This window comes from Podarcis filfolensis, assembly GCF_964270895.1.
Source record: "Podarcis filfolensis genome assembly, chromosome: 9".
Lineage (NCBI taxonomy): Eukaryota > Metazoa > Chordata > Lepidosauria > Squamata > Lacertidae > Podarcis > Podarcis filfolensis.
The window spans coordinates 34,278,288-34,305,435 of NC_139610.1; the positions used below are offsets into that span (position 1 = coordinate 34,278,288).

At 40.1% G+C, this 27,148-nt stretch overlaps 1 protein-coding gene across 4 annotated transcripts in view; it reads right to left on the bottom strand.

Annotated features, from left to right (window-relative positions):
• The window catches only part of TLL1 (tolloid like 1), a 121,614-nt gene that overhangs the window by 17,360 nt on the left and 77,106 nt on the right, over positions 1-27,148 (bottom strand). For all 4 annotated transcript variants that reach the window (XM_083631108.1, XM_083631105.1, XM_083631107.1 and 1 more), the window contains 8 exons: positions 23,392-23,507; positions 16,474-16,576; positions 13,909-14,025; positions 8,498-8,643; positions 6,632-6,827; positions 4,037-4,162; positions 2,401-2,561; positions 1,750-1,930 (listed from right to left, as the gene is read on the bottom strand). In XM_083631108.1, the coding sequence (XP_083487234.1) occupies positions 1,750-1,930; positions 2,401-2,561; positions 4,037-4,162; positions 6,632-6,827; positions 8,498-8,643; positions 13,909-14,025; positions 16,474-16,576; positions 23,392-23,507 (1,146 nt within the window). The remainder of the gene's footprint in view (positions 1-1,749; positions 1,931-2,400; positions 2,562-4,036; positions 4,163-6,631; positions 6,828-8,497; positions 8,644-13,908; positions 14,026-16,473; positions 16,577-23,391; positions 23,508-27,148) is intronic.

A 27,148-nucleotide genomic window follows, 5' to 3' on the forward strand; every position in this document is an offset into this window, starting at 1 on the left:
TTTAAAACGAAAGACACAGCAAGATTACTGTCCATCAATTGAAAGTGCATGACTTTAAGATATAGGACTCGAACCATAATCATTGATACAGTGTCCAATCTAGCCCAGACATCCTGATTATTGCAATGGGGTGTTATTCAACCAAAGTGATTTTAATCTCTATGCCTTCGGTGTGCGTGATTTAAGCACATACTGAAATCAATTGGATTTCAAGCAGCTTAACTTTGGTTGGAGCACACTCCTGCAGGCTGTTCCAAAAGCTAGCTAAAATGGAAAAGCTGAACTACATTCTATGACTGAAGGCCTTGACTCTTATATTGTCATTTACAGAACAATACACCACCACTATTCCAATCCACTAGGATAGAGGGGTTTTGGATGAGGTAGAAGTGGTCCTCCATTCAGCCTTGCCTGGCTGTTGGCAAAGGAGCTCTACTGATAAGAAGGGCCACAAGGCAGCTGCCCAAATGGCAGACACAACCTGTTGGTGGTATCCACTGCCTGTCAGCAGAAACCCCTGTAATGAAGGGTGTTGGGTGCAGGAAAGGAAGGAGTTGGACTGGGTTATGATGGCAACACCTCTTTGCTGCACCAGACTGGGAGCCGATGTAGCAAACAGGCATTCTTCCTCCTCCAGCCTGGCTGGGGTGAGTCAATGGATGTAGCTGGGGCTATGGCACTCTGCTAAGCCTCGCCATGGCCAGCCAGGGATTCAGATTGCAGTTTGAGGAATCTACTTGTTTCAGGGTTGTTGTATTAAAGATGGTTTATTTACTTAAAACGGAAAAGAAATGACTTTGGCCCAAATGCACAAGTTTGTTTTAGTTTGGCCCAAATACACAAGTTTGTTCATGTCAGGGGTCATAAGGCTTCTGTTTTGATAAAGGGGGAATCTTTCCTGTTTCCTAGGTGCCACAAATATTAACATCATCAAACTCTTTTGCTTGCCTCTTCAACTTCCACTTAGCCCTTAGTAGAGCTCAGACTCTTTATGAAATTTGACTTGTGGTATCATATGCATGAGCCACATTAACCTCTTCCAGAATGTGCAAGCAGAAGAAAGTATTTGGAAATGTAAACTTAGCCATAAAGATTTCCCATACCTAAAATTATTAGAGCAGAAAGCACAGGTAAGGAAGGAAGATTTTCTCTTTCTCTGAAATTTCATGTTAAAAAGGTATCTGTTTGGGTAAGTGCCCCTTTTATGTCATGCTTCTCTACCTTTCCTAGGTGGAGAAACTTTAGAAAACAGAAAAGGGTATTTAATACGAGCACCAAAGTGATACTAAATCAAAGATCCATTTATAATGTGACACCCAATGTTGCCCAAGAGGAAATCTATTCAAGCAATGACACTCCCTTCCTCTCCTTTCCTGAAGACCCCTACTCGCCCCCTTAAAGCTGCTCTGACGTCCATTCTGTTTGGAGGCAGATTCAAATAGATACCATTCATATTCTTTCTAAAAGAAAGCTAGAATTACTAGGACCATAAATGAGATATTCAGAATCTGGTCAGGTATGTTCCCCTTCATGATCTTCCTCTTCATGATCATTATGGCTGTCTAAATCTTACAATTAATATTATATTTGTTTTATTGAGTAGAAAATTGAAACTAAACCATGTTAAGAGAATGTTCATTCATCAGCATCAATGAGCAAAAATTGCAAGCAAAAACTTTCCCTAGATTACGGACACCATAAACAACACACAATTCATAGAGACTGCAGCCAGGGTGTTTGTTTTAATACCTGAAAAGAAGTGAGCCTTGAAACCCTTTTTTGAGACTGTGTTATCCGACCTGAACTCGATTCTCATGTTGTTATATTGTGATGTGATAACTTCAGGCACTTCTGTACCACAAAATTTGCCATGCAGTTTGGAATCAGAAGAAAGGCCACTACGGATTTCTACATAATCATATTTACACACCTGAGAAATGAAAGATCCAGTATTAGTCAAATAATAACCCATATTTTGCATTTATATTTTATCTATAACCTCAGATATAGATAAAAATAGACTGACTTTACAACAATTTGCTGCTTTTCTTCTGAATTATGCTCACACAACATTGCATTTTACCCACCATGAATACTGTAGTTTTACTGGAGGCCTCTGGGGTGAAGAGACCAGAGTTAACATTGTATCATATTATGATAATATTTAATATTTCCTTTAACTAACTACAAACCCAGGATCCTAGTCAAGAGTTTTTTTGCATGACTTTTTAAGCAGTCCAGGAATATTCCCAGGCAATGAAAAAAAGGGTTACAATGGCCATTGTTCACTCCATGCAATACGGTACCATATTTGTACGACGTATGTATGCTTATAACTTGACAATTCTACCACTATTGATTATGTAATTAGGCATTAGTATCTGTCTTCAGTTAACTTACTTCATTTCCTTCCAATTCAAAAAACTCAAACTTCACTGAGATTCTATACTGGGTGGGAGCAACCACCTGCCACACACAGTTTTTATTAGGAGGATATTCTTTGGGCCATCCTGGTGTTGTTATAGTCCCATTCAACTTTGTCAAAAGTCCTCCACAAGCCGCTGAAACAAAAGAGAAAGAAATCCTATTACTTATTTATAGACCCAAGAAACCACATTTTGGGAGATGGACTGATTGCTCATATGGTAATATGGATCAGACAGACCAAACCTGAGACCCTCACAATTCAAAGCCAGTTCTTACTGCCACCTGGCATCTATTTACTGCATGTGGCAAAATGTGGAAGCAAGCTTGGGCTCTCGTACATGTTTGTTCTGCACAACACACAGCACATCCTGTGTGAAATATGTATGCGAATCTGCTCTGTCATCATGATCCAGCCTCCTCCTATTTTTTAAAATAGACTGATTTTGTAGCAAGGCATACTTGCATACTAATAAATCACATGTGCATGAATGCATTTTGTGTGAACCAATGCCTATTTTATGCATTTTGAAGAAGAAGCTGACTCCCTATGCTTTACCATTTGAAATATCGGGGTACTGTGAAAATCAGTCCACAGAGAAAAGAAGCAAGCTTTTATTGGAATGTTCTTCAACTGAAGTTGAGAGCCATCAGTACATATAACGTGCACAGTAATAACATATTAAATTTCCATGCACAGTTCATATTGTATACCAGCAGAGTTATGTCTGTCTCATGACTTTCTGTTCTTGAACTTCCATTTTAGTGTATGAACATTAAACCTAGAGACTCCACATATTTCAAACGCATATTTGCAGACATACATACAGTAAGCCTGCAACTTAGGTGGGGCTCAGGTTCCAGGAATTGCACCTAAAGCCAAAATCGCGTACAGTCGTGCCTTGGATGTTGAACAGAATCGGTTCCAGAAGTCCGTTCAACTTCCAAAATGTTCGGAAACCAAAGCACGGCTTCAGATTGGCTTCAGGAAGCTCCTGCAGCCAATCGGAAGCCACACCAGATGTTCAGCTTCCAAAAGAACATTTGAAAACCGGAACACTCACTTCCGGGTTTAGATCATTTGGGAGCCAATTTGTTTGGGAGCCAAGGCATTTGAGATTCAAGGTATGACTGCATAGTCAAAACACATTGGGTTCAATGGTGGGTGGGATTGCCAAAGTATTTTTTCCCAGAAGCCCACCCCCATTCCGACCCCTTTTTATTTACTTTTAATTTGTTTGCTAAGTGCGTAAGGCTGAATGTGAGTAAATTAAAGTTACGCACATAAGTTGCAGGCTTATTGTACTTAAAAAGGCTTTCCTGTCTGAAATAACATACCTGAATTTGAGTTCACATAGAATATGTTGAGCTGCTAAATGATCACCACAAGCAGTTATGGCACATATGTAAAGCCACCATACTACCTATCATTTGGTCACTGTTTTGACACATCTGTTATGTGGTTTATAAAGACGCATGCACAAAAATCAGTCTTGACATAGACTCTTGGTGCACGAGTGAGTTTGGGCATATCCAAGTTCCTAAATCTGGGCTTGAGTAAGCCTATCATGAAAGAAAACTACAGAATCTTTGAGACACTGAGCAGCCTTACCTTCACAACTCTTCTTGTCAGGCCCAAGCTCATAACCTGGATCACAAGCACACTGATAGCTGCCCAGTGTATTCACACACCGTTGTTCACATCCACCATTGTCAGGTTTGGCACATTCATCTTCCTCTGTGAAGAAATGGAAAGACAGAATTGCATTTACTTATCCATTTCATAAAATTTATACACCGCTTGATTGTCAGAAAAACCTCAGAGCGGTTTGCAAAAAGATAAAACTGTAAAATCAGGAAAACAATTGCATTACAGCAAAACATACAGGAAATTAAAATACTAAAACAGATTCAAATTCAAATCAGCGTTAAAATAAAATCATTGACTTCTTTGTCTCTTGACTATAGGGAAAACACAATGACAGCCCATCGGATTATTTCCCTATAATTCAGATTGCATTAAGCTTCTAGCTTTAGATTTATTATAAGTGGGTGATCCTTCCTTGCACAGACACTGTAGCTGTTTATGGAGGGCTCTCCAGAAGGCTGCTTCTCCCTTCGGAGTGGAGATGCAGGCACTCAGCATTCCAGGCTGCTTTGGGAAATAAGAGGTCTGTGTTTGTCTCCCAAATCCCTGTCTAGACTTCTCCTCTCCTTTTGGTCCAGGGGTACAAGTACTCAGCTTTCATCCCTTGACTAAATATAGATGGCGACCTGCATCTCTCTGTGAGATGTAACATAAGCAGTTAACACTTCCTGTTTGCCCAGAGTGGACACACAGGGGTATGTTACTCCAGCCAGGAGGACTTCCTGTCACACCTGGTCTGAAGCATCCTCCCCCTGCGTGTGACCAGGTAGATGGGCGTGACCCTCTGAGACCCCATAAAAGAGCTGGTCACACTGCCATCTTCCTTCCTCCTCCTTCGTTTTATTACAACCTGATACTTTTGCTGTGTGCTAGCACATGGGCTCATTTCCCTACATGGAATGAACCCACACTCTTTTCTGTAACTACAACCTGAAGCCTGCCTTCAGGGAACCTACTGTGAACTGAATGTAAGTAAACTTCTTATCATTGCTTTTAAAGAAGACTGCTGTGCCTTTATTCTTTTTAAGAGGTAACAAAGGGGATTTGCTAGGATCAAACCCAATCTGGACAAGCCACATTGGATTGCTTAAGTAAAGAGATTCAAACGAATCTACCAACTGCTATATACTGGGGGATGCACTCTGCTACTGACTCACTAGCTTGAGTCAGGAAGGTAATATTTAATCAATATATCCTCTCCTACTATCCACAACATTCCCACACTCTTTTGATGAGAAGCATGTGTTGGCATCCCATCTCTGTACAGCTTGTTGCGGGGCCTGAGGTGGGGCATCATTTTGCACACAGGTATTGTACTCTACACCTGTGTGTAGAAGGTTCATGCCCTAAGAATTGTGTTGCTGATATGCAATAATTTAGGCCGCAGGAATTTAAAGGTTGTGTAAAATACTAAGAGAAAAAGCTGAAAATCCAGCAGGGTCACTCAAAGGGCACTCTATCTCCAACAGAACGAATTTATACATTATCTTGAATTTTATACTCAAACCCAGATTAACTGAATCCTCAAATCCCACATTTTTATTCTACTGATATTAAAGGAAGCAAGATGCAACAGAGAGAAAGAGGGAAACGTAGAATACAGTATTATCTCTACAAGCAGCATGACATACTTATGAACATTTTAGTCATCACTTCTTTCATCACTAGTTCTCTTGATTTCGGTAACAGTGGGGTCCGAATCATCCATTTAAAATAGGTAATAAAAGCATACACCTGAGACATTGGTAATACTTATAGAGTAGCAAATACGAAAGACAGCTGATCTCCTGTCTCTGTTTGATTTTGTGACTCAGTAGTTAAGCATTTGATACAGAATCATGTCTTATCTTTATGTGTTGCATTATATTCATAAACGAAAGAAAAAACAGTTGATATTGAATAAATGTGTAAAATGTATACCTCTGTGGTTTGATAATGTTTATATATGTAGAGAGATTGGATGGCTATATGAGAGGGCACACATTAAGCAAGATAAAATTCTGATTATCAAGGTCTGTAGAGATGTTCTTTTTTATTTTCGGGAACAAAACTTAGCCCCTTCTCATCAAAAGGTTCTTAATGCATCATCACAAATAAAATAAAGATACAATAAAGCTGCAGAGTGACTGGATAAAATTAAAAGCCGGCATTAAACAAGATGAAGCATTAAAAGCCTCTGTAAAAGCCTATACTTCGAAAAGTGACAAGTTCTCAGATCCGCTGCACAGCACTGGGAAGCAAGTTCAAAAGCCACCACTATAAAGGCTCATTGGCACTCAGCAGTGGCTCTCAGTCTTACAGATGCTAAGACCACCAAACAATGAAAGAATGGGAAGCTAAATACAGACAAAAGTGCTACTGCTTTGGATATTCCAGACCAAAAAATAAGCACTAGTGCCTTGAATTTAGCACACAAACAGTGAAGTTCATATAAAACAAGTGTTGTATGTTTCCTGTGGGTAAAACAAGATATTTAAATTTTAACACACTGAAAATTGGCATTTTTTTCTGAATTGCACCGTCAAGTGCAACTAGATTCTCACTTTCCAAAACTGGTACCTTTAAAAAAGTTAGCAGCAAACCCTGCTTTGTTGACTGTTCCATCAGAAACAAACTTCATCCACAGGGTATTAGAGGTAGATCTGATGTCTTCAGGTTTATCATAGCCACAAAAATGGCCAATCAAAGGACTGCTTTCACTGGTTCCATCTCGGACTTCTAAGTAATCATAGGCACAGTTGTCATGTCTCTCAATCTGCAAATACAAAGCAATACATGACCGATATTATAGCTGGTCCTTTTCCTGCTACTCAATGTAAAACACATTATTAAAAACCTTACTTTGGGGGTTCAGCATATCATTGAGTTTCACTGTAAACCTGATAATTATGTAGGGTATTGTATTGTTTTTTCAATTCCAAGGGATTGTGGTATAGCATTGGCCAATGCAAAAGCACATGAGGTTTTGCAGCAATACACATTTTACAAATGAAGCTAATTTGTAAAATGAAATGAAGGACGTGTTCAAATCAAGAGTTAAACTGGTATAAGAGTCAGAGGCATGGTATGAACTTGAAGCAGATGCACAGCTAAGTCAGGTGAAGGAAAAGATATGAGTATTGGGGGTCCAGTGATTAAGGAAGGGTTTCACTCATTTGAATATACTACGGTTGCTTCTGGTTATCTCAAATACTCTGGTGGGTTGAATAACGATCTGAAGCAACACTGGCTACCTAGCAGTACACATATCCATATATCAAAGACAGCATAGATCTTTGACCTAGTGATGGACAATGAAACAATGAACATATGATACCGGTCATTGGTCCATCATGCCAGCTTTGTCCTACTTGATAGGCAGTAGCTTTTTAGCCTATCAAGCAAGAGACTTACTCAACCAACCTGCCTGAGATCCTTTATCTGAAGATGTTGGGAGCTCAACTCATGCCAGTAAACTTGTAAAGTCGGCACCCTACCACTGAACTATGCACGGAGGGTTCCGGTAGCTCAGTGAAAAAGTTATAACTTTGGCCTCAGCTTTCAGGCCAGATTATTGTCATGAAGTTGGCTGCCTATGCTCTGATCCCTTGAGATTTCCATTCTCTAAGCTCCCATTGTTTTAAACATCTGCTGTGAGGTTAACGGATCAAGCTTATATAATAGAAAATGCAAAAAGGTTATTCCAAACTGGAATGCAAATATCACATACACCAGCTGTAAATCTCAACCCCGTGCATAAAGTATTAATGACTAGCCTTATGAAATCCCGTTTGAATACATTACATTTATGTTTCTCTCTCTCTCTCTCTCTCTCTCTGTGTGTGTGTATTATTATTGAACCCTAGGAGAGTATTCAAATCATTCTATAAAAAAATATTTTCCTGACCCAAAACATGATATATAGTTCACAACTAGAGTCACAGGCTTATTCAGCAGTACATAGCTTATAGCAGCAAATAACACACAGAGGTATTCTGTAGAAGTGTCATAAATAAAATTAACAGCTCTAGGATAATTTGTAACAATTTGGTGGTAGGAACACTAATATTTATCTCTGAATAATAGTAACATTCATTTGTTTAATTAAAAAAAGAAAAGATATACATTTAGGAAAGAAATAATAGGCCTATTATTTAATAGATTCCTAATGCAGCCTTGTGGAACAGGATTAGTCATTTGTCAAAAGAAACTATTGTCAGTTTTTTTAAAAAAAAATTCAATTTAAATACCACAGATAACATAAAATCCCTTTAATCTTCTTGAAATTTATGCAATGGGAAAAGTCTCAGTGAAAGGAAATATTAACTATAGGGGTTAAAATATATAGAGAATGCTTTGTTTCTTCATTGGCTTAATGAGGATTCCCTTAAATGTCACTGTCACTTATCCACAGATGGTTTGCTCAGATCAGTTAAAAGGCTTTACCTCAAATGCCTGAAAGGTTAATCCGACATTGTAGTTCTCTGACACTGTTATTTTCCACACACATTCCTTCATTGGTCTGTAGTCATCAGGATAATTAGGAGACTGGATCTGGCCTTCATTCTTGTGTATTTCACCTCCACAAATTGCTGAAGAATATATAAGAATCAGGCTGAGCACATTTTCAATTTTTTTATTATTAATACTGAAAAAACTAACCCACACTACATTGCTTAGCAATGCCTGGGAGAGGTACAATAATATATATTAAAACCAAAAGAGTCTAAGCAAATAAACCGATAACAAGAAGAGATAATACCACAGCAAAAACTGATTTTGGGGGGTAAATAAGTAAGCTGTTGCGTGTCGAGGTCCCCAATACACCCCAAAGGAAAACACAATTGACACTTAATTTTTGTTTAAATTTTTTGGCATAATTTTGGCCACAACTTTATTCAAATACAGCAATGTGAGTGGTTGCTTAGGCATTGGTAGCACTAACTGCCCCCGCACGGGGACAGCTCTGACATTCACACCCCCCCGTGAAGTCAGGAAGGGTAAGTCACCTGGGGAGAGAGACGGGACTGGGAACCATGCCTCACCTCTCCCCAGCATGCTCCCAGGGGCTTGCGAGGCCCTAGCCCCTTGCCATGGGGTTTCGGACAAAAGCATGGGGGAGCCCCTGGGTTCCTTTAACGGTAAAACCCTTCAGCAGCAGCATTTTGGGGGGCAGGCACAGCTGAATCCATACCCCTCCAGCAACCAATTCCAGACCAATGCCTAACCACAAACCTTACAAGTTGTGATGATTTGCTACGCGGTAGGCGAAAACCAAGTGGCACACACTAATCAGCCAAATGGCAAAATTCCTACCGGGCCCCTGCCCCAAAGCAGACGACCCCATGACAGGCAACAGCAAGGTGAAGCAAACAGCCTAACATTAGGGAAGGGAGGGCGGGTGATCCGAAGCACGCAGCGAAAGAGGACGTCCGTTGCTGCGTGCCTTGTATTTAACAAATAGGGCTGTCAATCACTAAATGGCAACATCTAATTTTCCCCAGTAACAGCCCGCCCCTGCTTACAAGTTGGCCAAACCATCTGCCCAGAAACAGCAAGGTGTCTTGGAATCCCCAACCGCAACACGTGCTCTCCGTGATGGAGAACACGTTTTGTAATTAAAAAACACACACATACACACACAGCAATGTCCATAGCAGTAACAGTATCAAAGTCTGTTCAAGCCAATTAACCTCCTATTAAGACCTTACAAATAGCGGGGGAGAGAAGGCAAGCAAAATGCAAGGGAGATAGTGAAAGATACAGGAAATTGAATGCAGATTTCCAAAAAATAGCAAGGAGAGACAAGAGGGCCTTCTTAAACGAGCAATGCAAAGAAATAGAGGAAAACAACAGAATGGGAAAAACCAGGGATCTGTTCAAGAAAATTGGAGATATGAAAGGAACATTTCGTACAAAGATTACCATAATAAAGGACAAAAGTGGTAAGGACCTAACAGAAGCAGAAGACATCAAGAAGAGGTGGCAAGAATACACAGAGGAATTATACCAGAAAAATATGGATGTCTCGTACACCCCAGGCAGTGTGGTTGCTGACCTTGAGCCAGACATCCTGGAGAGTGAATTCAAATGGGCCTTAGAAAGCACTGCTAATAACAAGGCCAGTAGAAGTGATAATATTCCAGCTGAACTATTTGAAATTTTAAAAGATGATGCTGTTAAGGTGCTACACTCAATATGCCAGCAAGTTTGGAAAACGCAGCAGTGGCCAGACGATTGGAGAAGATCAGTCTACATCCCAAACCCAAAGAAGGGCAGTGCCAAAGAATGCTCCAACTACCGCACAATTGCACTCATTTCACATGCTAGCAAGGTTATGTTTAAAATTCTATAAGGCAGGCTTAAGCAGTATGTGGACCGAGAACTCCCCAAAGTGCAAGCTGGATTTCGAAAGGGCAGAGGAACCAGAGACTAAATTGCAAACATGCGCTGGATTATAGAGAAAGCTAGAGCGTTCCAGAAAAAATCTATTTCTGCTTCATTGACTATGCAAAAGCATTTGACTGTGTCGACCACAGCAAACTATGGCAAGTTCTTAAAGAAATGGGAGTGCCTGATCACCTCATCTGTCTCCTGAGAAATCTCTATGTGGGACAGAAAGCTACAGTTAAAACTGGATATGGAAGAACTGATTGGTTCAAAATTGGGAAAGGAGTACGACAAGGCTGTATATTGTCTCCCTGCTTATTTAACTTATATGCAGAATTCATCATGCGAAAGGCTGGGCTGGATGAATCCCAAACCGGAATTAAGATTGCCAGAAGAAATATCAACAACCTCAGATATGCAGATGACACAACCTTGATGGCAGAAAGTGAGGAGGAATTAAAGAACATTTTAATGAGGTTGAAAGAGGAGAGCACAAAATATGGTCTGAAGCTCAACATCAAAAAAACGAAGATCATGGTCACTGGTCCCATCACCTTCTGGCAAATAGAAGGGGAAGAAATGGAGGCAGTGAGAGATTTTACTTTCTTGGGTTCCATGATCACTGCAGATGGTGACAGCAGCCACGAAATTAAAAGACGCCTGCTTCTTGGGAGAAAAGCAATGACAAACCTAGACAACATCTTAAAAAGCAGAGACAAAGGTCCATATAGTTAAAGCTATGGTTTTCCCAGTAGTGATGTATGGAAGTGAGAGCTGGACCATAAAGAAGGCTGATCGCCAAAGAATTGATGCTTTTGAATTATGGTGCTGGAGGAGACTCTTGAGAGTCCCATGGACTGCAAGAAGATCAAACCTATCCATTCTTAAGGAAATCAGCCCGGAGTGCTCACTGGAAGGACAGATCCTGAAGCTGAGGGTCCAATACTTTGGCCACCTCATGAGAAGAGAAGACTCCCTGGAAAAGACCCTGATGTTGGGAAAGATGGAGGGCACAAGGAGAAGGGGACAACAGAGGACGAGATGGCTGGACAGTGTTCTCGAAGCTACCAGCATGAGTTTGACCAAACTGCAGAAGGCAGTGGAAGACAGGAGTGCCTAGCGTGCTCTGGTCCATGGGGTCACGAAGACTCGGACATGACTAAACAACTAAACAACAACAACAATACTTCTAAAAGCACCCATTAATTAGTACCAGAAACTCATCAAATTTCAAGAAGGAGAGCATTTATAATTGGGACATTACTACAGAATATGCCCTTTTCCTAACTGCCACATAACATATTTCCTTTGGATACAGAACCGTTAGGAGAGCTTCAGCCGCTGTTCTTAGCTCACAGGTGGAATGGTATGGGACGAGGCACTCCTTCAAATATATAGATCCCAAGTTCTTTTGTAAATCGCTGCTACCACCTTGAATTTGGCTCAGTAACAGATTGGCAGCCAATGCAATTCTTTAGGAATTGGTGTAATATGATACCAGGGAGCTGAACTACTCAGCATTCTTGCTGCTACATTCTGCACTAGCTGCAGCTTCCAAACCAGCTTCAAGGGTAGTCTCAGACAGACCATATAACTATTCCTTATTCAGGAACAGCCACAGCCAGCAAACCAACCAAAGCTGTAAAAGACACTCTTTGCCACTGAGTCTACTTGGGCCTCCCCCAACAGTGTTGGATCAGTGAGCAACCTAGCCTCAAACCTGTTATTTCAAAGGGATTGCAACTCCATCCAGGACAATCAATTCCCAGACCCAGGAACCACCAACCTACAGAAACTCTGCCTTGTAAGAATTCAGCATTAAATTGTTGGCCTTTATCCAGCCCATCCAGGGCCTGTGCAGCCTTGGCTAATGTCTTCTAAAAGTTGCATAGTTATTTTTCTCATTGACATCTGATGGGAGGGTGTTCCACAGAGTGGGTGGGACTCCTGAGAAGGCCCTCTGCCTGGTTCCCTGTAGCCTCGCAGTGAGGGAACCACTAGAAGGCCCTTGGAGCTGGACCACAGCATCTGGACTGAATGATGGAGTGGAGACGCTCCTTCAGGTACAAATTTGTTGTATTTCTTTTATGTCCACCCTGATCTGTCTCTGCTGTTTTACTTTGTATTGTAATTTTGCCGTTGTTACACACAGTGTGTATAAACTTCAGGTTGGATTGCAGCCATAGGACATGACCCAGCAGCTTCAGTGTCTGAACCAAAACCCCACTGATGCCGGGACTTCCCTTTGTCATCTATGAGAGGGAAATGCTTGGCACCCACAATGGGAAATATCTGTGCTTTGCATGGAACATTCCCTTCTCAGAGGAAAGGAAGTCTCTTAGCATGCAGAACTTGGTCAGCTGCCACAGTTTATATGTTGATTAAGAATTGAAAAATGTCATTACTACTGTTCAGAACAAGCCCAGCCTTCTGAGAGGTTTGGGCACATAAAGAACATTAAAATAAATTAGAGTTTTGCAAGAGAACAATCATATTATCCAACTAGATAAGAAGCACCTAACAGTACTTCAGGATCAGAATTTGGGAATCCTAGACCACTATAGCTAAAGAAAAAGAATATTGAGGTTCTCGCCTTTCCTTAAAGACTATGTACATACATTAGAGAACTACACCAATATGAAATGATCAAGTAGATCCTAAGCATTCATTATTCATTGTATGCCACACAAAAGCATGCTTAACTCTCCTGCATTTTTCTCTCCTGGAGGTAGAAAAACGGTTGCAGCAGGGGTGTTGCTAGGTTACAAGTCCCAGATCTTTTTGTGAGAGTCGTAAATGTTTTTGGGTGATGATTCCGGGGGAAATGGAACTGGGTGACTGGATAGAATATTCTTCTGGGTAAGCAAATTAACAAATCGTTTAATATGACTTTACCTAGAATTGATTTCAGAGTATTGAATGGGTATTAATGAAGGGAAATTGAATTTCTTTGGAGAAAAGTATGTTTAAAAATTAGGAGTAAATTAATAGAAGAGGAACTAATTTGAGGGGTGATCTGGGGTGGCATGTAAACCAACTGTATAATTTATCTGGGCTGATTTGTAAATTAGTTGACTTGCCTTCTGTGACCTATAAATTCCATTTGCAACTATACATAGAAATAAACATATGCAGTTTCTATGCAGGCTGGTGCCCCAAATATCTTAGGTTCCTAGCCAATATCCCAAAATTCCAGAAGGACAATTAGAGCAGAAAAGCAGTTAAGAAGGGCAAGGATTCAGCAGAACCCACCCACTGTCATTCCTCTGCTCAAACTCACAGCTTCTCAAAGTAGCTTTTGGTAAAAAAATAATGATGAAGATGATGATTTAAAAACCTGTTGCAGGAAGATACATGCAGCCAATTTAACCACTCATTTGATCAAGTTTAAATTATTACAACACTTTGAAGCTCATATAGTTTCAAAGGAATAAACTTTAGTCAATTTGATTACAAGAGCAACTCACCTTCATAAGTGGCTGAAAAACCTTTTCCTACCCAGGTACTGCTGCCACGGAACTCTATCCACATTCTGCTGTCACTGGAGGTAAGGACATCTGGGAGTTTGTCACCACAGAATCTGCCTAAAAGAACAATAAGAAAACACATTTTAAGGTCTCCTTCTCCAGGCCAAATCCTGCAATTTAACATAATTAATGTCGGGGCCAAACTACACTTGATGAAGGCAGATTCCGTGGACAGACATTCTGCCCCAATTATGTGTAAAGTACAGTTGGAGTTGGGGTACAATTTAAAACCCTGGCTGCTGCTTCCCCTCCTCCCCACAACCTCTCCCCACCTGTTTCACCCCAGTTTATTTCTAGTATCATACCCAAATGCAGGGAAAGAGAGTGGGGGGCAGAGGAGCCATGCACATGGGGAAGAAGTCACAGCACAGAAGGTGGAGAACCACCACTGATTGATTCTATTTGATTAAATGTATTTCTATGCCGGTTTTCAATCAAATGATCTCAAAGCTGCTTATAAACATTAAATAACAATAATATAATAAAACGTTAATAGAACACCGCAAATACAGCATAAATCACCTAAAATAATAAACAGATCACCAATAAAACAACTACAAAACTCTGCCAACGAAACAGCAACTGAAAAATAAAAAAACCTCACAATTACAGCAAAAGTCATATTATATGATTAACAAATCAATACGGCATTTATAATCCATAAAACAATATTAACAGCATGTAAAAAATAGCAACTGAAGAAAATAAACTAAGCACTGTTAAGCTCTTACACACATTTTCAATGTCCCCAGGACTCATAATCTTTCATTCTGTTCAGTTCATTAAAATACACATAATGCCCATTGCTAAGGCAGCTCAGCCTTTGTGGCTGATGAGCAGGGTAAAATTATTTAATTAAATAAATAAACAAACGCGGGGTGGGTGGGTGTGCACATGCGTTATGTATAGTTTGGCTTCCTGGTTTCAGTAACGGCTGTGCCAGGGTTAGCCCCTTTGATGCACAGATAGGATTTACAGTCTAAATAATAGACATATATATTATGGTCATTAAGTATTAACAAAAAGATGCCCTTATGTTTGAAAGTCTTCTGTAAACTGGAACACTAGGTAGAAAACAGTAGCAATAACAAACATTTATTCCAGTCTACAACATGCTTTGAGAATGCAATTGTTATTTGGGTTTGGTACAGAAGCTCTTTCCTTACTAGGAATAATTTTCTTGTTTAAGTCTACTATGTTAGTCACCTTTTCCTTCCTTTTTAAAAATTTTCTGCTTCTTCCTTCTTCCTTTCCTGATACTTTTGTCCCTCCTCCAGCTTCCACTTGTCTTACTCCTTTTTTTAATTTTTGTAGTGACAGCAGAGAAAACTCCTTATTATATGGGCACACAGATCACACCCTACTATGGAAACTCCTGAATAATGTCGGACGTGCGTGTGTTACCATGGGTCATGGGGTGTCAGATATCCTAAGGCAACAACTGATTTCTTAAATGTCCTGTGGGAATTCTAAAATTTATGTATTTAAATCTTGTGTACACCACTTACTGTCACAAATGACCTCGAAGCAGTTTACACATATCCATCAAAACAGTAAAAACAAAATCAGGGCAAAGCAGAATGTCCAGAAGAGACATCTGAAAATATTGACATAACATCTTTGTGAAGTAGAAATAATGCAGGTGAATAAGCAGGTGGGAGAGCAGCAAACACTTGCATATAGACCTATTACATATATTATCACCTAGATCTGCTTAAACTTAAAGCTTTCCACTAGGAAATTAAACCTTGCAACTATTTATAAGTGACTTCCGGCTGCAAGAAGTGAACAATCAAAACACAGCAGGGGCATCTGTGTTGCCTGATGAAGAAGGAGTTTCAAAAGCTGGTTGTTCACTACCATGCATGCTTAGACAGTGCTCTTCCACTCTGGATTTTTCACTGTTCACTGTTTCAGAGCCAGTGTGGTGTAGTGGTTAAGAGTGGTAGACTCATAATCTAGTGAACCAGGTTTGCGTCTCCACTCCTCCACATGCAGCTGCTGGGTTGCCTTGGGCTAGTCACACTTCTCTGAAGTCTCTCAGCTCCACTCACCTCACAGAGTGTTTGTTGTGGGGGAGGAAGGGAAAGGAGAATGTTAGCCGCTTTGAGACTCCTTCGGGTAGTGATAAAGCAGGATATCAAATCCAAACCCTTCTTCACGTTTTACAGAATTGCTTGCTGTAGTGCATGTTTACTGGGTGTACCCAAAGTGCACCCTGTAATGTGCAAGAGAGATACAACCCTTTCTTCTACCTCAAACTCACCAGCATATACACATGACAAGCCGATGGAACCAGTTATACGGGGCTCCCTAGAGCAGGTAATAATTGAGGGGAAAGTTATGTTTCTCTCACACTTTGCAACGACGAAAGGCACACAGCTCTCTCATGGCTTGTGCTACAAACATCTCCCAACTAATAAGCTAATTCCAGATCATTTTTTTATTTAGCTACTGTTTCTATGTCCCGGTTATTCAGAATTGATCACAACAGAGGTTTCATACCAAGCAGAGGTGATTTTTTCCAGTAGCCATCTCTTACTTCAATATAGTCATACCAGCAGAGGCTGCTCTTATAGAGGTCCATTGTAGTGAAGTTTAAAACAATCTGAAAAGTGCAAAAGAGAGAAGTACAGTATGTCACACACGTGGCTTGGTTTCTGCTCTGAACCAGAATAAAGATATTCCTATGCTGACCATAAATATCAGAAATGTTAACATCTGAATTGTGTCACTATTTCCTCTGATTTTCTATGTAACTAAGATAACCCTCTATCTAATAAGCATTTAAGGGCTTAGCTCCTTAGGGCCCAGATTCTGAAACTGTGGGGAGGACACTCTATCCTGACTTGGAATAGCAAACACAAATATTTAGACAGGGAGTGCCTTCCTTGCCCCTTAAAGAAGAGCTCACTATTCCCTAACAGAGAATTTTTAGTGATCCACATTAATTTCCAAGGGTTCCCTTTGTAAATGAATTATTGGGGTGACAATAGCCAGAGCAGTCCTCTCATAATGTCAGTGTTGGGTTGGTGCCTGAATCAACAAACAGCTAAATGAAACTGTGCTCAATGGTGCAGATAGAGTTGGGGTTCAGGGTTCAAATCCAGCCCCTACCCAGCCCAAAGCCTTCCCAAATTATCAGCAGGGAGAGGAAGGAAGTTGGTGATGGGGCACCTGGGCCAACTGAGGCTCTTCCTGGTTACCGTAGCAATCTTTCTCCATATTTTAAAAACATAAAAACATGCCAGACAGCCATGTGCATGATTTCAGGTGCTTGTTTTATTGTTTAAGAACAACTTGTTTAAGATCAACTACCAGACTTTTAGAAGACATCTGAAGGCAGCCCTCTTTAGGGAAGCTTTTAATGTTTAACAGACCACTGTATTTTAATACTTTGTTGGAAGCCACCCAGAGTGGCTGGGGAAACCCAGCCAGATGGGTGGGGTATAAATAAATAATAATAATAATAATAATTATTATTATTATTATTGACATTGAAATATAAATTATCCTTTTCAGCAATGAAACTGTGCTTATCCCCCTGTAAATGCGTTTAGCATCAGGACTACAGAAACAGTCACTTTTATTCCTGTAATCATGATGGCAATATGATTTAAATGAGCTTTAAATGTGAAACTGTCTACGCCTAGAGTGAACAGCTTTTGTGTGTGTTCATTTGCCATAGCATATAAATAATGTAGACACATTTGTAAAAGCATGGGAATGGTGGTAGCAGGCAGGGGTGTGGGACTCAAAAGAAAAGCTAATTGTGTGTCCACAACTGAAATTATAGTACGTGGCTATCTGAAATCCGCTTCTCCTGTAAGTTCATTGAGTCCAGGGCCTACAACAGAGGTTGCTTGTGGGCACAAACGTGGCCACAGAGACCTTTGCTAGCAACCTGGGGGTCCCCCTGCCCCTCCTCCCACTGAAATTAGATTTGAAAGAAGCATAGACCAGGTCATGGTATGGAGACAGTTTCTCCAGTTTGTAAATCTGCCCACGGGTTCAAAAAGGTTGGTGAGCCCTAGTCTAAAATTTCCTTATTGTTCCACTTACTGTGCTCAAGAATCTCTATAAGCTCACCTGTGCAACCTACAATTAATGTATTGAAGGAGCCGACACGATGACAGTAAATTTATAATGGGGATCCTGAATTTTAAAACTTTTGCTAAACATTGGAATACAAGCTTTAAGCATGACTGTCTACCAGATGTGTGAAGGTGGAGAGCAGGGAACTATAGATATCATGTGGATCTATTCCACCTTCAATTTTAGCGGCTAGAGAGGTGCAGAATATACCATCTCATTAGTTACAATCTGATCCATGGGCTTAAACTTAAACTTTATGAAATTAGAGGAGAAGCCTTTGTTATGGAAGAAATAGGGTCAGATGGAGTATGTGATCTGAAATGCAGGATATAGCAGTCTGCGAGACAGCCTTATCCTGCACTGTCCCTACAGTGACATCTCTGCAGAGGAAGGAACTGTTAATTTCTTGACTAAGACCCCCTCTTCCACGCAGTAATGAGAAGCTGGATCTTTCATCTTGTTAGTCATGATGAACATAACAGATTGCATCCATTAATAACACATATTTTTAGACAGTGACACCAGAACTGCTAAAATAGCAGTTGGCACAAGAACATTTCACTTTTACCACAGAATTCACATACTATGTACTCATTTATAGAGGTACATCCCTACTATGTCCTGACAGCATATGCCGGGCCACTTCAATAGGCAGACATAACAGCAGCTGCTACTTACTTACCACCTTTAACCAATGAAAAAAAATGAATTTACATTGAGCATCTGGTGTAAGAATTACACAGTAATCAGCACAGAAGACAACCTTTGAAATGCCTTGTGCGGTAAAAAGAAGAAGAAGAAGCTATTTTGCATATGTTCAAATTTTGATAAATAATATGTCAATGATTGGCAAATATGTTTTGTAATGCCAGATGAACTGAATGTAATGAATCTAATCTGAATCATTTCAAGCGGGTGGGGGAGGCTTGAAACATTAGGAAGCAATAGAAGCTGCCCATTACAAATTAGAGGAGAAAACACATGACATTAACCGAACAAATGATTCAGGAATTGCTGCTTCAACTGACGACAGCCTAAAACAGCACAGTCAAATAAGCTTTGCCAGTAGTTTGGGTAGAGCAGTTTTGCTTTAACACTGGACAGATCAGATTTTGAACATTTGCTGTAAAAGAACCATTTGCTACTGTGCAGTAATTCCAATTTCATACTGCAACTGTACACTCTCCTTCGGCAGCTACTTTCCCAGCTGTACGTGTTTTCTGTATCTGTGTGAGAATCTATCCTTTCCTCAAGTTGTAATGGGGAAATATAACACTGCTATGTGGACAAGGAGCCTAAAATATCATTAACTGGTTTCTGACTGCACTTCAGATATACACACAGAACTCAATTAAGTAGCATTGTATTGAACTTTTGCAAACATTTTGATTTTATACTGGAAACCCTTGCAACAATGGAACATACATTCAACATTGTCACAAAATATGCATCATGGGTTTGTAACAGTTATCTAAACAAAACTGTAGGGAAGAAAAGTTCCACTGAGAGCCAGTTACTACATTACTGCTCTCTTGCTGAGGAAGTTTGAGGGAATCAAGTTCCCTGCTTCATTCAGCTTCTCTGCAAAATCCTTATCCTCCTTTTAACATTCCCTTGACTCCCTTGTCATCCAAGGGATGACAAGACAAGTTCCCTGCTATAGGAAGGTTTCTGTTGGTCATGTTTTTAGAAATGTGTTCCTCAAGCCCAACAGTTTAGGTGCCTGCGGCTACAACTGTGTCAGTGGGCATCTTTTCCTAATCTCCCCCCCCCCAATTTTGTTCATGAGTAGACCATTGATATTCATGTGCTTTACTCCCAAGACCTTTTCTCTAGGCCTAGAATCCAAATGTTGAAGGAAATAAGTGGGCTGCAATCCAGTTCAGCCCGTTTATTAAGCTGAAAAAAGTAGGATTTAAGTAGTCGGCTGTGAGCAGGATTGTCAGCCTCTGCCACAACCCAACAGCGAGTTAAGCATGTTCAGGCCCATTGGAATCAATAGATTTTAGCATGCTGAGCATTTTGTTGGGCTGCTGACATGACACTTTCACTAAAAACTGATATACTTGGAAAATGTTTGTTTAATCCTCTCGTGAACATAAAGCCATAGAAATTCTGAGTCATAGTTATTTTTATTGTAAGCAGGAAATATGCAGTGATGGCTTATGTGCCAGGCTTCAGTCTTTGAGTGTAGAAATAATTATTTCAGAACCTATATTCTGGTGTTCCTAAATCAGCAATACTGACTTCGCTTCCTTTAAATGCAAGCACCAATACATAGTAGCCTAAATTACTTCAACTGAAGGAAACGCATTATAACTTCCATATTTGTTATATTTCAAGACTTATTTCAAACTACAGCAAGCCCGCAACTAATGCAAGGCTTACATTCCAGGGATCACACCTAAAGTCAAAATTGTGTACAGTGTAGTCAAAACACACTGGGTGCAATGGTGAGTAGGATAGTCTTATTTCCTGGACACCCATCCCCTTTCCATCCTCCTTTTTTTAAAAAAAAATGTGAAGCATGTAAAGCTGAATGCGTACAAGTTAAATTTGTGGAAGTTGCAGGATTATTGTACTATACCCCTCTGAGATTGTAAAAGTCAGACAAGTTCACTGAAACACTATTTGTGACATTTATGACATAAGGCAGGCTGGCGAAGTAATGTGGTCACTCCAAAAAGAGAAATAAATGAAGATGTAGTATAATGGCCACAATATACTGAAATCTTCAGTTACAAATGTTCTATTTTTCTTATGGCAACATTACATTAATTGTGGTCTATGAAAAAACATTTAACTTCAATTTTGCAACTCAGCAGACACAGAAGAAGAACTGGAGACAAGGCAGATCAACAGTTCAAGAGGACAGGATGGCTGCAAGTCTCCAGAGATAAACAATCAATGAACATTTGTCAGCACAACTGAGAAATTAATGGTAACGTAAGCAAATTCAGTAGTAGCACTGCTGTCTCATGCAGAATAATGAATCACACATTTTCACTGCTGGAACAGGAAAACCTACAATACATTATGGAAAGGGAAAATGAAACATAATATATATTCAGAACCATTTTAACAAAACCGTACTTAGAAAAACTGAGAAAATTCAAAGTAAAGCAAATTATTTATATAAAAATGACAGTGAAAACAGCTATGCCATTTTGCAATTACTATACTTTCAAAGAGAAGACCACAACCTTCGAAAAATTAACTTGCAGTATTTTGCATCTCCATGAGAGCTCGGATCTCAATATTTGAAAGCTGTGGATTGTGCAGAACGCAAAATATTTGTTTTATGGTTTAGTAGTGTTAAGCATGTCATACAGTCATGCTTTTCAAAGGCTGCTGGGCATTTTGTTGGCTGTTTTGCATCTTTAGGACCAACAACACATTTTTTAAAAAAATAAAAGAGTTTTGTGATTAATAAGAAATATCCTAAAAGCAAACATACCATATGCAGGCAGGCTATTTTATTCTGTTTAACAAATTACAGAATATACTGTATATTGATGACTTCAAGAGTGGGTTGCTGCAATGCAACTTTATGTGGGGATTCCGTTGCACTTGCGAAGCTGCACTTAGTGCAGGATGCTGCAGCATAGTTGATGACAGACACACTACCTTGCCAGCATACACTTCAGCTCAAAGCCTGCACTGGCTGCTGATTTCTTATCAGGCCTTGGGACTAGTTTACTTGCAGGATTGCCTTATGACCCTGCTCCATGCCCTCAAGTACTTTTTTTACTTGGAATGTGTCCTTGAACAGAAATAAATCCTTGCGCTTGCCTGGACAGAGTGCACACGTGAGGGAAACCTCTGGCTTTCCCTGGTAAAATGTAGCCTACTATACAAAGGTAAGAACTGCATCCATTGCTCTTTTGCCTCTAGCCCCAGTGGCGGAACAAGCCGATTGGGTGCCTGGGGCGGCATGGGTCCCTGTGCCCGGGGGCGGGGTGTGCAGGGGCAGGACACTCTGTGGGACCTCTGAGGAGCCTGCCTGTCTCCTCCCACTCAGCCGCCCTACAGCTGAGGGGGAGGCAGTGGGCGGACCGTTTGGGCAGTGCGGAGCCTGCAGGTGCCCAAGCCACCACGTCACACCCAGGAGAGACGCGTGACTCGGGCGTGCTGTAGGCCCTACTACGGTGAGTGCTGCCTGGCATTTTGTCACCCCCTCAGTGGTGACATCCGGGGTGAACCAGCCCCACCGCCCCCCTTCCTCTGCCCCTGTCTAGCCCCACCCACTGCCATCAAGCACCCTCTCCTCCACCACCACATGATAACTGTGAGGGAGTGCAGCTCTCAATCCGAAAAAGATTCCCTGCCTCTGTTAGACTGAATAGAAGGAACACCCAGAATATGCTCATGGTTATCTCTCATCCCATGAGATATTAAAACCGCCACCCCAGGAACCAATTTGGATGGGCTTTCCCAGTATGAAAGCCCAGAAGATAAGGACCAGGCACTCAGATGGGGCTTCAGACAAAAATGGATCTGGACTGCTAACTAAAGCCAAAGTTGAATAAACTGACTAATGTACAGTTCAAAGGCTTTGTCTCATTAACCACTCTTAAAACACTCTTTCTTCTTGGAATAACAGGTTTAGAATTGCCCAAGAAAGATGTTAAATTATTTTTGTATGCCACAACGGCTGCACGAATATTACTTGCTAAAAATTGGAAAACACAAGAACTACCAACAGTGGAAAATTGGCAGATAAAGATGATAGGCTTTTCGGAGCTAGCTGACCTGACTGGAAGAATCCGCGACCAGAAAGAAGAGGAGTTTCAAGAGGACTGGAGGAAATTTAAGGACTATTTGAATAAATATTGTAATATAAAAAATTAGAAATTACTTGAAAGAAACAAATAGGCCTAGGATTAAACTAAGTTATAATTAAATAAACGGAATTTAGAATGTTAAGAAAAGTGAATAAGATAGTCTATAATTGGAAATTGTTTTAGTTTAATAATGATATTGGAAAGCTGTTACTTTTAATTGCAAGGAAACTCAGAAGAGAGGGATTTGAGGAAGTCAACCAAGATGTTTAAAAGGTTGGATTTGTGAAGAATTAAGTTTGTTGTTATTGCTTATCTGTTTATTGTTCCCTTTTTTTCTCTTCCTTTTTCTTTTTCTTTTTCTGTTTTTGTGTATCATTTTGCTTTGTGGTTTGTGTTATCATTGTGGAAAATCTAATAAAAAAATTATTTAAAATAAATAAATAAGAAAATAAAAACCCCAGAAGATCAGGAGACACATGAACAAACAACAGCAAAATATTTGGTTTGAACAAAGCGCCAACCCTTGGGAATAATTGCAAAGTACCTTCTCTCCAGGCGTCACTGAAATTCTCCATATGCAGTGTGTATACGAAGGGTAGCCATTTGGAAACCCGGGAGAGGAGAAGTTGCCTGTAGACTCTTGCAGTGTTTCTCCACACGCTGAAAGAAATTAGATATTATAGCAGCTGAGGGTTGCCTGACAAAGTGCAAAGAAATTGTGTTTCTTCTTTACTGTGAATAATTAACAGCAGAGGTGGGAGATGCTTTATACAAAGCAACGTTTCTGAAACAATCTGACAAGGACATTTTGTCCTGTCCAAAATATTATTTCCATGTCCTTTCCCTTACTTTAAATCAAAATAAAAAATTACAGCATGCCTTTAAATGTCACTGCTGACCATCAGGCAAGTAAATAGTAAAAACATCCTTATGTTTCCACACAACAGAAAAATAAGTGGAACAATTGTCATGATGCTGAACACTAACCAGAATTGTTCATGTATTTTATATGTTAGATGAGGATAGATTCATATTAAACTAGAAATTATTTTTAAAAGATGTGCATAAATTTCTTGTAACAATACGGATAATAAAGCATAGCAAATATAACAACCAATGACATTTATTTTATTGCTATACCATATTCTTTTACTCTATTTCCTACTTAGCTGTCTATCATACTGTTTCAGGGCAGAACGGGGTTTTGACTAATTTTTCCCTACCCAGTGAATTTCAGTAGAAACTGAAGTATTTATCTGCCATTAAAGTTCATTCACTTTTCACTCCAGCTTATCTGCCATTTATCCTTATAACTTTAAATCAACAACATGTTTCTCCTGTTGATTTGGTAGCATGGGCTGAAGGACAGCTCTTTGAAGCTCGTTACCTTGCCATTAGTAAGAGTAAGATCAGATTTTGCTAAAATACTCTGTCACATCCATTTTGAGGACATTAAAATGCCACCTGCTACTCATTGAGGACTACAAGCATCATCATTTATCCATATTTTGTTACATGATGCAGCAATCTGTGATGGCTGAATTGCTGGTGGTAACAACAACAACAACAACATTTGTGCACTACCTAGTGTCCCACATTGTACATCTGGTACACTGCTTAGAACTTACTGTATTTTTCCGTGTATAACATGCCCCCGTGTATAAGATGTCCACTATTTTGGGGGACTCGAAATTAAGAAAATAGGGGGAGATTGCCCAGAGTTGTTGTTTTTTTAAATAATTTTTATTAAGTTTCCATTTACCAAACTAAACATATCATACCAATTAGTCCAAATTATATCAATACACATCATAAAGTCCAAATGTTTTCCAAATTAAATTTTTTTGTGGGAGGTACCCATCAGTGGCGTAGCGTGGGTTGTCAGCACCCGGGGCAAGGCAAGTAATTTGCGCCCCCTAACCCGTGGATTTGCGCCCCCTAACCCTAACCCGCAGATGTTGCGCCCGGTGCGGCCGGCCCCCCCCCTGCACCCCCACGCTACGCCACTGGTACCCATGCTTTGCGATGCCTGCCTGCCTGCCGATTGCCCAGAGTTGTTGAGCTTTTTTGGAGGGGGGAAATCACTCACACGTCTGGCTAACACTGCCAGTATCACATGTAGCAGAAGCCGAAAGTCGTCTGCCCAATTGCCGCAACAACAGCCAGTCAACCGCAGCCCTCGCTGCAGCCACCAATCACCCGAAAAAACACAGATGACAATCTCCTACTCAAAGCTGCAACCAATCACCCGTCCCCACTCAGAACTACCCATGTATAAGACGACCCCAGTTTTTTAGATCTCCCTTCCTTAAAAGCACACATTCATAAATTCAGGGTTCTGCACTGGAAAAATCTCTGACTAATGCAAGAACAGTTAACAAAACTGTGAGTTTAGACCTGCAGACCAGAGAAAGCTGGGTACAAAATTGCTACTGTTTGGTGTAAAGTTATTCAATTTCCCCTGTAATGTCACCTCAGGACAATTCTGACCATAAGACCCAAGATGTAATGTTTGCTGAAGATGCCAAAATGGACTTTGAAGTTATGAAAAATTCTAAGACCTCTGTCTGGTATATTAAAATTAAATCTGACCACAAAGGGCTGGGTATCTGTGTGAATAAACCTCCTCACCCCACCTCCTGGTAAGATACGTGTTTGCTCAGCCTCGTTTTTTGAACTATGCTCGCAGTATATCTGACTGGTAAACTATTTTAGCAGGCAAAAAAAATGGTTGGCTTTGTTTATGAGGACTTTAGATACCTCTGTTCATTTAAGAATGTTCTATAAGGTCAGTCAGATGATTTCAAAATTAGATGGTTGCTGGCTAATGTAGACAACGCCATTCCTATAGCTTCCTATAGCTTTACAAGCTACTTTTTTGACCCAAAGCATAGTTGACTGTCAAGGGGATTTTTAAAAAAATCTAAATGATTTGGGGAACTTAACTATTTCAAATTTTGACAACTTGCATATCTGATGTTTAACTTACTCTTGGATTGCCTCATTTGTTTTTGTGAGTTACGCTGTAATCGCCATTGGCTACAAACAGAAATCTGTCTGTCTGAACATCAGATCAACAGTAAATGACAGTGTAAGAACTGCCAGCTGGCAAGATTACAAGTGTAATCAAAAGTCAAATTAAATATAAATGATTTGCAGAATCTTTAAACATATGGGAGGGGGGAAACCCACAAGATTTTGTATAAAGACAGACAATAATGTTCAATAATGCTAAATCTTATTTAAGGTTGAATGAGGCAGTACATGAAAACACAGGACTTAAAGTATATGTTGAGGAATAAAGACAAGCCCTGGCTTAGCCTAAAACCTTTTCCTCTCTGTCTCTCCACAAAGCACACATCACATGACATCTAATCAAAGTATAGCTACATATGTATTCAGTACCACATCAAATGACCACACCAGTTTATTTTTAACACCGCAATTGTTGGTAATTCCACTAAACTGTAGAGATTAATATATTGGGGGAGGAATACCGTGTAGCACTGTTAAGATTGTTCCATCAGCAAAAGCACTTATGCTTGCCAAAGGGAACAATCTCTCTCCTCTGCCCCCACAGGGGACAGATCTGGGGTTCTCCCAGCCCCCCAGAGCTGATGGAGCACAGGAAGGGAAAGAAAAGTTTCAGGGCCTGAGATTTTCTGTCAAAGCACTGGGAAGCTTCCCAACCCAGGCATCCATTAACATATGGAAATATTTTTCTTATAGGCTTTACTAGCTATCCTTTTGCCTACATTTCCTTCATTTCTTTAGCTTAAAGCCATGTCAAAAAAAAAGGGCATTCACCCTAGTTATTCCAAGTGTTCAGTGCAAATGTCCTATTGGCATTAATTGGATTAATTCAAGAAGACCTGCACCACCCCACAAGCCCTGTCATTTGTAGCTAACTGATCTAAAACATAGCCTGCTCAGAAAAGACCATGATGCCATTTGTCACAAATTAAATGCTACCCTTGACAAATTTCATATTCTGCTTTTGGTTAGGCAACACTTTGGTTGTCCTAGTTGAAAGGTGAAATTCATTACAGTGGGTCTGTAGTTCCTAATGTTATTAGTTAAAATTCCAACACATGAGAATTCGAAGGATTTCAGTTCATTTGGTACTGCCAAAATTTGCAACGTACACATTATTTGTAAGCTTATAAAATGGCTTGCTGTTAACAAACTTTAATTATATGTTACAACCTGTTAATAATGGGTTTCATTATGCTGAAGTTAGTCCTTAGAAAACGTGAATAAGGCACTGTAGCCCCTTTGCTATTTTTTAATTTACATTTCTT